Raw genomic sequence first — 13005 nt, 5'->3', positions numbered from 1 at the left:
TTCAGTCTCCCGCTTTTAGAGCGGCGCTTTTGTAAGGCGACGTGTTCCTTGCCAAGGAGCACGGGCTGGATGGAGAGCTCTTGGAAGTCAGCGGTCTCGGGCTGCCTCCAAGTTTTGCGAGTCTCCGGGAGTGACACTACTTGTATTCCTGTCGTCCTCGCTGGCAGGAAGCGTACAGCGAGCAAAGGAGCCCAGCTCCTCAAGAGTGGGGCCATGTCCAGTGCTAGGAATGCTTCTCCTCTATGTTAAAGGGTGGGGGGTTCAAGGCCAAATACTCTCTCTCATTTGCGTTCTAAAGCAACAGTGTTCGTGCTGTTACCAGCTCTGAAATCTCTGCTCTCCTGTGCTACAGCCGAGAGAGACACCTTTCGGCTGGGGCCAGCTGAAAGAGCAGGTCGGGGATCCAGGCTCACTGGGAGACGTGCGTTACAGGCATAATTTGGACCGGGAGTGGTGAATTAGCTGCTGGGCAGCTGGTTTTTGATGTCTCATTAGATCACTTAAGAAGGTATTGCCTTTTTACAGTTGAGGAATAAGTAGTAACTAAAGAGAAGGCCGGGAAAGGAGCTGGTTGGTTGCAGGTCAGGGCAGAGGTGTTTTACTGCAGTGCCCTGGGATTTGTTGTAATGAATTGGTGTGTGATAGAAACTTTACAAAAATGGGCACTAAATATCCATTGAGTTGAAGTTCTAGTGAAGGTTCCTGTCTTATAATAAAATGCAATTCCTAAAAATCAACTTTAAATCCGTAATATAGTTATCCTTCCAAAGGTAGCACAGGTAGCGATGAGTGCTTCTGTTACCAGTTTACTTGGTGTTGAGTATTGGAAACCCTTTTGGGTGTAGCCATGTTCACTCTTTTCCTGGATTATTCTTTGCTTATATTTGCTTAAGTTTTTCATCTAGTGGTAAGAAGGATGTAGCCATTGTAAAAGAAGTTAACGACAAGACAAATTAAAACTTAAGAAGAATAACTGATTTAAATCTTGTCTAATTTAAACATGGACAACATCTCCAAAGTAGATAACTTTCAGAATGAAGCTACCTTACACATGGCTGGTTTGGTTTTTAAGTCTGTTGTCATATCTGAATGCCTCTGCTATTAACTCCAGCCTCAAAACAATAACACAATTAGCAGAGAAAGTTTACATACTGTAGGCTAAGGATGTTGGCCTGTCAGGTAATGACATCTCCTCACCTCCAGCTACTTCCATCTTCTTTGATCCCCATTTTGACCCAAATGAGAATGTGGATTGCGGTAAACAACACAGTGAAGACTTCATGTTTATAACCAGAAGTTGACTCCCTCTACAACTGGTAGATTTGGGCAACTGTCTGCTTTTCTGTTGTTTTAACATGGTTTATCAGGGGATGGGGATTAATGTTGTCAAGAAATACAAGGGCTGTTTTATTCTTAGTAAGGTGTTAATCCTCCACCTTCTTTGATCTCTTCTCCACGTGTTCTCCATCCTGGTTGGTGAATAGACATGGTTGGGTTTTGAAGAGTTCTCACACAAGGGTTTGTTTGTTTAAGAAGCCCAAATCATTTGGATGCCATGTACTAGAAAGCCTTATTTTAGATATCAGCCAGTAGCATTATTGCAGAGACATAGTTTCCTGCCATACTAAGATTTCACTCGCATGTTGTTTTCCTCTGTCTTTCTCAATCTGGAGCACCACCCTGGGTGCTGATGCACATAGGATGGGGATGTGAAAAATGAGGCTTGCCGTCTTGTTCTGCACAGCTGCCAAAAAAGCCCCAAACAAAAAAACCCACTTTGTGCAAGGAGAACGTAGGTGGCCAAGATGCAATGAACAGATTTAATCATTCTCTTGAAGTCACATTAAAGTCAAATAGCTTTTCACACAAAAGCAATCATTTAGAGCAACTCCAAGTGTACGGCTGTGAGAGTTTCAGGATGTCTGAATGAAGTTCCTGCCTGTCTTCTGACCCTTTCCCACACACGGAAGTGCAGGGAGATGATATAATTCACCTATGCCTACGTCCTGCCCTACGTACCATATGTTATACTCGCTCTGAAGAGCCTGTCATCCCTGAGCAGTGCAAAAGAGTGGGATTTGCACACTGAAGAGTACAACCTGGGAGAAATTTAGATGTGGGTAGAAGAAAAAATGTGCTCATTTTAATATTATGAGACAAGGTTGGAGAAGGAGGAAGGGGTGCTGGGCTGGGTAATGGTTTTTCTGCCATGCAGAACACTGTCATGGAGCTGCATCTTGGACTCCCCGTGCACTCAGCTGAGCAAACTTGAACTGGTTTGGCACAGCATGTAAGAAAAGTAGGACAGGCTTAATTTAAATATATATTAATTAAAAATAACCAGATCTGTAGTGGTGCCTGAAATGTGCACAGCAGACCGTAAGAAACCTGCAGCCAGTAGAAACTACTGGGATTTCCCTGTTCTTATACAAAAGCCTTTTTCAGCAAAAGAGGACCCTGATGGTATGAGGAAACAGTGAAACTTGTTGCAGAGGGTAATGAAGCTGAAAAGTAGGAAGGGGGTGGGGAGAAACCGTTTCTTTCTAGCTCTCATTCTATTAACGTCTTGGTTTGAGTAAGTCCAGTGTGTATGATAAGGAAGCGATAGCAGCCCGCAGATAGCAACACGCTCTGTGTCAAATACACTTTGTTACCCACCTCATCCAAAGCTCGCTAAATCGATGCTCTTGCATCACTCATTAGGCCAGCAGTCAGGAGCTGTGATGGGTGTTTGCTAGCCTGGGCAGTCTGCAGCACCTCTAGGGTTGTGAGCCTATAAAAATACAGGTTCCTAACTCAGAGCTCTCTTTCTTCAGAAACACCTAAGGTACAATCCATAGAATATATGGCGGTGGCTTTATCAGTTCAAAGTTAACATTTCTTTGTGTGCAGGGAGGGAGAAGTGGTAGTGGCACCCCATGAGCTGTGTTGGTGAAGCAAAGCCCTGCTGATCGCAGGGCCATGCAGATGCCCAGCATCAAGCCAGCAGCGCAGACTGCCATGGGCTGGATGCTTGGAGCTGCTGAGTCGCACCTTGGCCCTGCAAAACCCAGTAGCTGGTGCAGCATTTACTATTGCAGGTAGTTGTGTTCATGTCTGCAGGAATAGCTGCGCAAGGGCTCTTCTGGGCATTGAGAATTCACAAGTTAGCAGAGGATGGACTGGATTTTAGCAAAGTGTGGGCTTTGATGGAAGAAGCCCTGGGACCAGCTGCCTTTCTCATGGTGGGATTGTTTTGCTGTGCTCATGCCTCTTGTGAAATGCTATCTCCCCTTCCCAGCCTGCCGATGGGGATGCTGGCCCCTGATAAGACTTTCTCCTCACAGGGTGGGGAGCATGGGCTGTTGTGCTGCCCGCAGCCCCCAGTGCAGCGGGAACCCAAACTTGCCTTCCAACAGCTCTGTGTGCTGGTTCCCAGGGAGATATCACTGAGCCCCATGTTACAGTGCCTCACAGCTGTGCCTTTTATGTTGTTGTTCTCCTTTCTTCTTAAGATAACTGCTTGAAAAGCTGAATTTGGGTTATCTGATCTGTGAGGGTGGTGTTACTGCTGTACATGCTACAGACTATAAATGCTCTGTTTTGAAATGTGGGTAATAAGACTAATTTTTAAATGTTGTGCAGCTGCTCTATAAGCCTGGCTTTCACAGCAATGTGCCTGTTTGAAGACACAAGACTGTCCCTGTCACTTGCAGTCCTCTCTCTGCTCACCAGCTGAACCTACACTGAACATGCCTTTGCATGAGTTGACTCCAGTGACTCGGGCTCAGCTCTTGTTGCTTTGATTCATGGGGAATTTAACATGTAATTCCTGGAAAGGGTGTCACAGAGAGATGCTAATCTGCTGAGTTCGCTTAAAAAAAAAAAAAAAGAGAGGAAGTTAACAAAGGGGGTTGGTGGAGTTTAAGTTGATTGTAACTATGGCAGCAAAAAACTAAAGATGAAATCGTTGTCCCTTAGAATGGCTGAAGGGTTTTCTTAAAACGTTTCAGCTGGGGAAAGAAAAGGAATGGGAAGACACCACTCCTCTACTGATAGAGCAGTGGCCCAACAATGTTAAACCTGGTTGAACTTTAAACTCAGTGTTTACTTGAAACATGCGATGCTCCATCTGTGCTGAAGTCCAAGTGAAGCTGTCCCTGCGGAGCCATGGCTGTATCTGTGTGGCAGGGGAGAGGATAGCCCTCCATGGCCTAAATATTTTGCTAATGAATTCAGTGTCATGGCCCAGAGCTTAGCAATGCTGCTGACAGCAGGAGCTATGGGCAACAGCATGGAAAAGAAAGCTTAGATGAAGGCTTTGAGCCTTTTGCCCTCGAGCACGTGGCAATCGTTGTTCCTTAGAAAAATTCCTGACCAGCACATCTCATAGTTCTTAATATTTTTTCCCTCAAACATGAAGTTTCCTTGGGAAAAAAGATTCTTTTTCTCATCCTCGGGATGCTGCAGTTTATATCAGGGGTTCTCCTCATGAGTCTCAGGTCAAACCCATCCTCGCTGCCACATGATATAGCTGCAGGTCCTGGGTGGCTGTGCTGTGCTCCCATTCACCAGCACTGCCAGCCTTGCTCAGCCTGAAGTCATGGGAGAAAAGGAATTCAGCTATAAAGAGCAAAGTCACATAAACCATACTTTTTAAAACACTGAGGTAACAGGTCCATGTGGCCAAACTCGCCTCTTGAAGGCAGCAGGAGTGGTGCAGGTGTGTGGTTTGCCAGGGCTGGGTGCTGCAAACCACAGGCACAGCGAACTGCTGCCTCGCTCAGCAGAGCCCGTCTGGGCCGGAGCCCACTGTGCTGCCGAAGCTGCTTTGCTCCTGTTGGAGATGGGAATGCAGTCATGTTCAGGAGTGATGTCTGTATGTGCTGCCTCCAGGATGAGAGGTTGGAAGGGGAAGCATGGCCCTTGTGAAGAGCTGAGCTCTTAGTGCTGCTGGAGTTGGATTAACTGACTTCTGCCTCCTGGCTATATAGAAAAGCACTTCACTTCCACCCCCAAATGTCATCTCTTCAAAACAGAATGCTTTTCCCATCCAACACATGGAAACCTTCCTGACATTTTCCCTTCCTGTGCAATTCCCTGGCACCTGCCTGTGCTCATTTCCTCATGGCTCGTGTTCTCATTCAGCCGACCAAAATGTTTGTGTGGTGTTGCAGCAGGCAGGACAGACAGTGCAAGAAGTTGTGCCCCAGCAAAACCAGCTGATGCTGGTGAACCTCAGTGCTTCTTGTTGTTGTTGTCAAGCTGCTGCCTGCACTGCAGTTCTCAACAATAGCGCAGGGGTGCTGCTGGGTGTCCTCCCTGGGCAGGCTTGTGCTGCAGATAGCAAAGGTCTGATCAGTTCTTTGTTCTTCTACTGGGGTCTTCTAGCACAGTGTGAAAGAGCTGACACACACAGACGGACATGCTTACTACCACTGCCTATTTAAGCCCTGTTCCCTGGCTCTCAGGCATAGTAGCCACTCAAGCATTAGCTCCCTATGTACCACATGGGAGCAGAAAATTACTAGGAAGCTCAGAAGTGGGTTTTCCCCCACCATTTTAATTTTCTTTTTCAATATTGTGGCATTGACTGAATGAAGACCAGACAAGAGTGCTTCCCTCAGAGCACTGTGTTCTTCCAGGGGACCAGTGATTTGAAGGACGTTTTGTGCTTCTGAGTTCTAGGCCTGTGTAGGCTGAAGATGTTGGATCCAAGTGGATCTTTCCTCTCTTCAACCCTGGCATGGGTATTTGTTCACTTCTCACTTGCACCAGGACCATGAGGTCCACTCAGTTTCTGTGGGTGGGCTATAGTGGGATGTAGCAGCAAAGAAGCCTCTTCTGGGCTCTGCTGCTTTGTTTGGGTGCAAGGTCTGACGCACTGCACAGGGCTTTCCTGTTCCTTGACTAACTAACTGCTGCTTGGGCTTGTTATCTTTCACCTTCTTCTGCATGGCCAGCGCTGAGCTTTTAAGGCAAGAAAAGGTGTTTGTGCCATGCTTCAGTCACACTGTTTTTTGGCATGTCTACAGAGAAAACAAGTCCTTGGCCGTAGTTTGACCCTCTGGTGATGTTACTTTGCCTCTAGCTTGTAAAAACCAGAGGAAGGCATTTCTGCATCGCTTTTTATAACTCACACTGACTTGTTTCACAAGCCACTTCCACTTCCCCCTTGCCCCTGTGCAAGTGTTGCCACAGCTGCCAGAGCAGCAGCACTGGTCCAGCCCGACCTGATGCCGCTGTGTGTGTCGGGGCTGTCAGAGCAGGGCTGTGCAAGCCTTGCTGCTGTGCTTGTGCCTGCTCATCACCAACTGATCTGCTGGGTCTGCCAAGGGCTGGATTCATCGTTTCCAAAGAACCCCAAACCAGGCTTCGCTTATGGTGGCAGACTGAAGTGGCTCTAGGGAGTTTGTTGGGCATGGAACTCGTTTCAGCTCCCATTGATTACTGGACAATAATATGAGCACTGCCTCAGGCCTGTCTATTCTGTGCTCAATTACTGATGCAGGCAGCTTGGGCAAAGTGCATCGGAAGGCAATTAGTCGTTAGGTAATCCCTGAGAAATAAGTAAGTGAGCAGTTGCTTGCATACAAAGGCACACAATGGGACTGTGGTGTGGGAGATGGGTGAAGTCAGAACTATTGCCCCCCAAACACAGCATCCACTGAAAGCACTAGGCTTTTTACTCCTGGTTCTGTAACTCGGTGGTATCTGAAGCATCAGCTTTTCTGGCACAGAAAGAAGGTGTACCAGGACGGGAAGAGTAGCTCACACCAAAAATATGGTGACACGATATGGCAGACCAGCTTAAAAAAGATTGTCCCTTGGCTTGGGAAGATACCGTGGGCAAGCACGTGTAGAGGACATGATCGGGTGCTCTTGGTGCTGGTTCTCTCCTTTCCACTAGTGACTAGGAGTTCATGTTGGGTTTCCCCTGCCTCACCTAGAAACTGGCCGTTGCCTTCAGCAACAATCCTGCATGAGGAAGGACTGAACAATCCAGCCTTCCGGTAATGTGTTCTTTAAAGGCTTAAAATAGTTCCTGTGTTTGTCACAATCTGTATTTCACAATAGCTCAGAGGTTGAGTCACAGGCAAAGCCAAACAGCCTCTTCTGTCACCTGAACAAGCACCCCTTAAATCCATTCTCTATGCCTCTGCCTTCTAGGAGTAATCCTATTCATCCCCTATCCCCTGGTATTCCCAGTGTGTTTGGTAGTAGCATGTCCAGCACCCATCTTGCTCCAGAGGACTCCAGCAGGATCCTTTGCTTTGTATCCTGCTTGGCTCCTGGCGTGCCTTTCTGGAAGTGGTTTCCTGGAGAACTTTTATGTGATACGTTTTCTGTGGAATGCACGTTCCAATCCTGTTTCTGCACAGACCCGTCAGACGTGGTCTCTGCAGTGCGTTGATTTGCACAAAGGCTGGAAGTGGCCGTAAGGGCTTGTCAGGTTTGAAATGCCAAGACTGCAATGAATCGAACTGTAGCTCAGCAGCACATCCTGGGCACTGTGCTGGCAGCAGGCTGCTTTATTTAGTTTTGGTACTAAATTGCACTCCAGGGACAAATTATCCATGGTATTAAAACAGCCAGGAATGAAGGAGCTAAAAGATGACGGAACTGGATGCGTGCTTTTGACTGGCCAGCTGTAGGGTCGTAGACTGGCATCAAACAGTTTCTGTTCTTGGAATCTCACCATCATGGTGGTTCTTTGGCTTCTGTCCACAAATTTCACTGGAAAAAATGGGAAACGCCACAGATTCCTCAAAGGCTGTGCATTTGGGGGTGTTCTACCTGAGAACAAAAGCACTCTCTCCATCTCTGTATTCTCTACCTGGACTTTTGCAGGGTTGGAGACCCTGTAATTAGGTTGGGGTTTGCAGAAGACTTGGGGTTTGTAATTCAAGCTGTATTTTGCAGGATTCCATTCCAAATGGTGTGGCTGTCTAACAGACTGTTGATGAGTTGTCCTAGGGTGCTTTCTTGATAGTTCTTGGTTTTCTTCTTTCCTGTGTATCATTGTCTCTTCCTTTCTTTGGGATTTAAAAACAAACCAAGCAGCCATCATGAGAGAAGTTTTCATGACCCTTGCTGCAAGGTGAGGGCATGATCCCTCTCCAGATAGAAGTAAAGCTGCAGAGAGGCTGGTGCAACTTCTTTCCATCCTGCAGCTCTCAGAGAGTTAGCAGCAGATGCTGCCTCTTCTCAGTCTGACATTGTGTGTCCCCTTGCTGTAAGGGGCATTATCCAGGCCTTCAGGTCACAGACTTGGAGATGCTGGTTCCTTCTGCCTAATTGCTATCTTGACTTGTTGAGGGCAGGGCAGGCTGTGTTTTGCTTTGTGCTAATGTCTTGGGGTGGATTCACATCTATTGCACAAGGATAAGCAGAAATCAGGAAAGAGCTTTAAACCCTAAAGCATAATCTCGTGCTGGGGATGACTGAAAGCAGCTCCCAGGGCTGGCAACGGTTGCCTTTGGCCTATTTGGGATAACAACAAACCTTCCTGGAAGAATATCTCTGTTGTAATACAATGTATGCAGGAAAATACCAGCAGAGAAGCTGCAGGAAATCGCCAGATGTGAATTACAGAGAGACTGCCTGGCGTACTTAGCCAAAATGTGACGCTGCCTGTACAAACCTGGCTTGCTATGAGCAGCTTTGGGAGCTGGCTGGCTGCTGTGAGGGGCTGTGGTGCAGCCATCTGCCTGATGGCAGACAGCTGCCATTCCCAGGGAGCCTGTAGCCTGGTGTCACAGCTGGAGGAAGAACAGATGGATAGAAAATGAAGGTGGAGAAATGGACAGAAGCTCCTCGGATTTCCAAAGCTCTCGTGGTGACGAACAGGACTTGGTGAGCTCAGTTCAGGAAAGCCCCCCCCAGACAGTGGGAATCTGCCTTTGTCTTGTAAGGTAGAAACACTACAGACTGGTTTTGGGCTCAGACTGGCCAGGGACAACTCGGGAGGGGATGAGCTGTCCAGGATGTACGAGTGTTGGTCCTCTCAAAGGCAGCTGTGTGAGACAACCAGTCTCCTCTCCACACTACAGTGGGCCATGCCAGAGGAGACTAATTTTCCAAGTTCTCCCATGACTTCATAGTCTTGGGTCTCCTTCCTACTTCACCTTCTTCCACTGTTCTGCAGGACTAAGGGTCATTTTGGTCCCTTCTGGGAAGCGCTGTGAGTGCACTTAATGGTAGCCATGACATTATCACAGGAGCAGGGACAGTACCGAGCTCGTGCCCGCACCATGCCTGCAGCATCCCTACCTGTGTGAGCTTGCTGTTTCAGAAGCTCGTGCTCTTGCTTCATGGGTTTGTGGTGTCCTAAGCTGACTTCTCCTTGGAGATGGTGGTGTTGCTTCTGCTGCTGTGACCAAGTGGTGTGACAGCCCCATGCCTGCTGGTCTGGGAGGACGTGGGGCAGTGCAGTGCTACTCTCCCTCTGGGGTGGAAGCCTCGTGCAGCTCATGGGATCCCCTCCTTCTCCAAACTCTGTCCCCTGCTAGAATAGATGAGGAAATGGAGATGGCTGGGTAAACACTCTCATTTAGGACAGTCCAACGTGGTGGGGAAAGGCAGCAGCTAATTCTGTTATGGACATCTTTGAAGACTGAACATCAGGCAGGATGTACATGGGCTCTTATCTAGAAAGGAAGTGGTCACTGGGGGTTGCTGGGTTGCTCACCCGTTAGTAATGATGAATGAGTTCAGTCTGCCACAGTGAACATGGGCTGCAGTCACTCCCTCACCCACAGCTTGCAGCCTGGTTTGCAAATGTGTGTCCTCCAGCTCAGCATCCAGCATCCCTGCACTTTTGCCTCTAGCAAGCCCAGGAGGGGATCAGAGGTGGCAGCGTGGCTGCCAGGGTGGCTCCCCTGAGGCTTGGGAGTGAGAGTAGGTCGGTTCAGGCTTCTCAGTAGGTGATGGTGCTGTGGGCAACTGGGGCACGTTCTGCTCCCGGGCTTTTTCAGGTGCCTGCAGGGCCCCAGCATCCTGGAAAGGCTGAGCTGGCCGGCACCCCGCCAGTGGGAAGCGTGCGATGGCTGACCTCCAAGGGAAGCCCCACCTCTTCTCACAATATTTACTTCCCCTTCTTGGACCTCTCCCAACACCCATAAGTGCAAAGCAAACAGTGGGGCACCTCTTGCTTCAATTTGGAAGCACTCTGCTTTTTTCCATGCTTACTGTGCTCCACATCTCCCCCTGCCCTGCTCCGTGTGTACTCCTCTGGGCATCTAGGGGCAACTTGGTAAGAAACAAACCAACAGGAGCAAAAGAAACCAGCATGAGCTTCTGTCTTGCGCTTGGGCAGCAAGCCCAGATGGAAATGGATTTGTCCCCTGTGGTAAAGACAGAACTGTTGAGGCCAATTCATGTGAATGCAGCAAGTCTTCAAAACCCAGCAGAGACTCGGGGATCCCTGACTTTCCTCTCTACATTGTATTGTTTTCCCCTTACTCCTCGCCCCCCTTGCCAGCCTATTCCTCAGTACACAGTTATGCTATCACCTAAGCTATATAAAACTGTTCACCAGGGCTTGCAGTGTTTATATTAGGAATTAATCATCCTGTAAACTCCTGTGTAGGTTTTCCAAACACAGATGCATAAACTACAGAGCAGTAAGAAAGGTCACAACCAGAGCTTGTCCAGCTCCTACAGTAGCAGCACCCACAGAGGGGGAGAGAGAGGCAGCCCAAAGTGGGTGTGATGGAAGGAAAATAGTTAATGAACTGCAGTCGTGGCATGGGGCTTGCCTGCATCAGTGGGGAGCAGAATGGGTGAGCTTGGGGGTTTATCCTGCCCCTTGATCTGGTGATTCAGTGCACTGCTGGGAACGGCGGGGTGCTCCTGAGTCAACAGCTCCTGCCTCATCCCGTCTACCAGCAAGTGACACATCTTGGTGCACAGACTGTGTTGCAAATGCCCTTTGGTGTTCTTTTGAAACAATTTGTACAAACTGTATTTGCAAAATTCAAACTTGCCCTGGTCGTTTTGGGAGAAGCCAATGGACAGTGCTGGGTGGATGATGCTGAAATGGTCCTCCATGGGAGCAGCTCCGTCCCTGCTTACATGTGCTTGCTTTTAGCCAAGCCTTTCATCAGCTGCCTTCTCCTCATCTGGGATGGGGGCACAAGAGGAGCGGGGTGACAAGAAGCGTGTCTGCAAATGCTTCCGGTACAGCCTGGACTTACTAGCCTGTTACTGGTGTGTGGCTCCTACAAGCAGAGCAGCCCCTTCCTAGGCAGTGATTGCTGCTTGGGTAAGGGTGGTTGGGGGGAAGGAGGTCAGCAAGCTGGGACAAGCCTGTGGTGGTGTGCGGAATGGGAAGGGAAAGTTTTCCAACCACTGAGAGGTTTTGATGGTTTTCTGGTTATGTGGTGAATAAGTTGGTTAAAGGGACTATATGCCATGGAGGGGGCAGCTCGGAAAGCGTGTGTATTATTTTTCTTACTGTGATCTGAAAAGCCCACTAATATGTAACACCAGGAATACTGGCCAGTGGTAGGAAATCAAAATGCACCCGTCTTGATTTTGGCTGGATTATCTCAGGAATTGTAGTAATTGGAACTATCACCTATGATATTATCAGAGAGCCTCATGCTACAAACAGTAGGATGCACCTCCTTTTCTAAAAGCCTCTTTCTCTCCATGATGGGAAGTCATGTGGGCACTGGAGACTGGAAGGAGGATGCTTTGCCCCTGACACAGCATTCAACCTCTCCGCAAAGCTACGGGCAGGTTGAGGAAGCAGAAATGCCTCTGCAAGTTTCTGTGCTTGTGGCTGGTACCAGTCAAGCAGAGCATGAATTGGAAGAACAGGACTTGTGCAAGTATTGTGTGCTCTTGGCTCTTCTCGCCTTTCTTGTACTCACACTGGTTTTGTCTTGCAGGCGAAGAACAAGGAAACTGGTGCTTTAGCAGCTGCCAAAGTCATTGAAACAAAGAGTGAAGATGAACTGGAGGATTACATGGTGGAGATTGAAATACTGGCGACCTGCGACCACCGGCATATTGTCAAGCTGCTGGGGGCCTTTTATTGGGATGGCAAGCTCTGGGTAAGAGGCTGTTGCTGTGTGTGACCTATACAGTGCACATTTCTGCCTGTGGCAGGGGCGTGGAAATGGGTGAGCTTGAAGGTCCCTCCCAACCCAAACCACTTTGTGATTCTGTAATTTTCAAACCCATCTTCATGGCCAGTTCCTCTTCTCCTTCTTACAACTAGTGCCAAGTCAGGAGAGTGTTAAAGGGTGCGTTTGGCAGCTCTGTTACTTCTTTCTTCTTCTTTTTAATCAGATACCTTTATGGCCTCCCAGGGTATTCGTACTAGAGTTAAAAAAAGATCTCAGCTTTTGAGACTTGTACTTGTGTGAGCTGAGCTGTCAGAGCTGTGGGTCCCTGCTTGTTATGCTGAGGCCTGAGTGGCAGGGCTGTCACTGGAATAACACAGTCCATGTCTAGTTCATTCCTCAGTTGAGCAATGCAGGAGAGGTACTATTCTATTGGGCAATGTGTGCTTATTCAGCAAGCACCTTTTGCAGTGTCAGCATGTGTTTGTGTCCCTTCTTATTTAAAAACCCATCACTAAAGCCTCAACTTTTCTGCGGCACCCTGCTTGTAGGGCTGCGGTACCCAGCGCTGAGCACTTCCTCCTGTGCGTTATCTTGTTTCAAGGGAGTTGGGCTGCAAGTTTCCTAGAGACTATGTATTTGTGATGCTGAGCCCTGGTTGCATTAAAGAATGAAGTAAATATGTACACTTCTGAGGAAGTGAAAGACAAACATCTCTCCTAGGAGGGGACTCGGGATTTGGACAGGTTGCAAATGCAGCAAAATTAATCTCACCAAAATTAAAAAGGCAAACAGACACGGAGCTTGGGTGAGAGGTGGGGCTGGTTTGTATTCCACTCTGTTCTGCTGGTTTCACCTCCCTGCACTGTGCCTGGCCTACACTGGCCTTGTTCATCCTCTCTAAAATGTCAGCCCCCTCCCCTTTCCCCTTCCACCTCCTCCCTGCAAAAGG

General features: G+C 48.3%; 1 protein-coding gene across 1 annotated transcript in view; it reads left to right on the top strand.

The window, feature by feature from the left end:
* Positions 1-3102: 3102 nt before the first annotated feature.
* LOC104406096 (serine/threonine-protein kinase 10-like) overlaps positions 3103-13005 on the top strand; it is a gene marked incomplete at its 5' end in the record, with an annotated part of 41101 nt that continues 31198 nt past the window's right edge. Inside the window, 2 exon segments of the mRNA XM_010014980.1 lie at positions 3103-3217; positions 11861-12041. Coding sequence (XP_010013282.1) covers positions 3103-3217; positions 11861-12041 — 296 coding nt within the window.

The sequence above is a fragment of the Nestor notabilis genome, unplaced genomic scaffold (assembly GCF_000696875.1).
Source record: "Nestor notabilis isolate BGI_N333 unplaced genomic scaffold, ASM69687v1 scaffold34365, whole genome shotgun sequence".
NCBI classification, from domain to species: Eukaryota; Metazoa; Chordata; class Aves; order Psittaciformes; family Psittacidae; genus Nestor; species Nestor notabilis.
The sequence above is the reverse complement of the archived record's forward strand: the minus strand, read 5'-3'. Positions and strand labels throughout refer to the sequence as shown.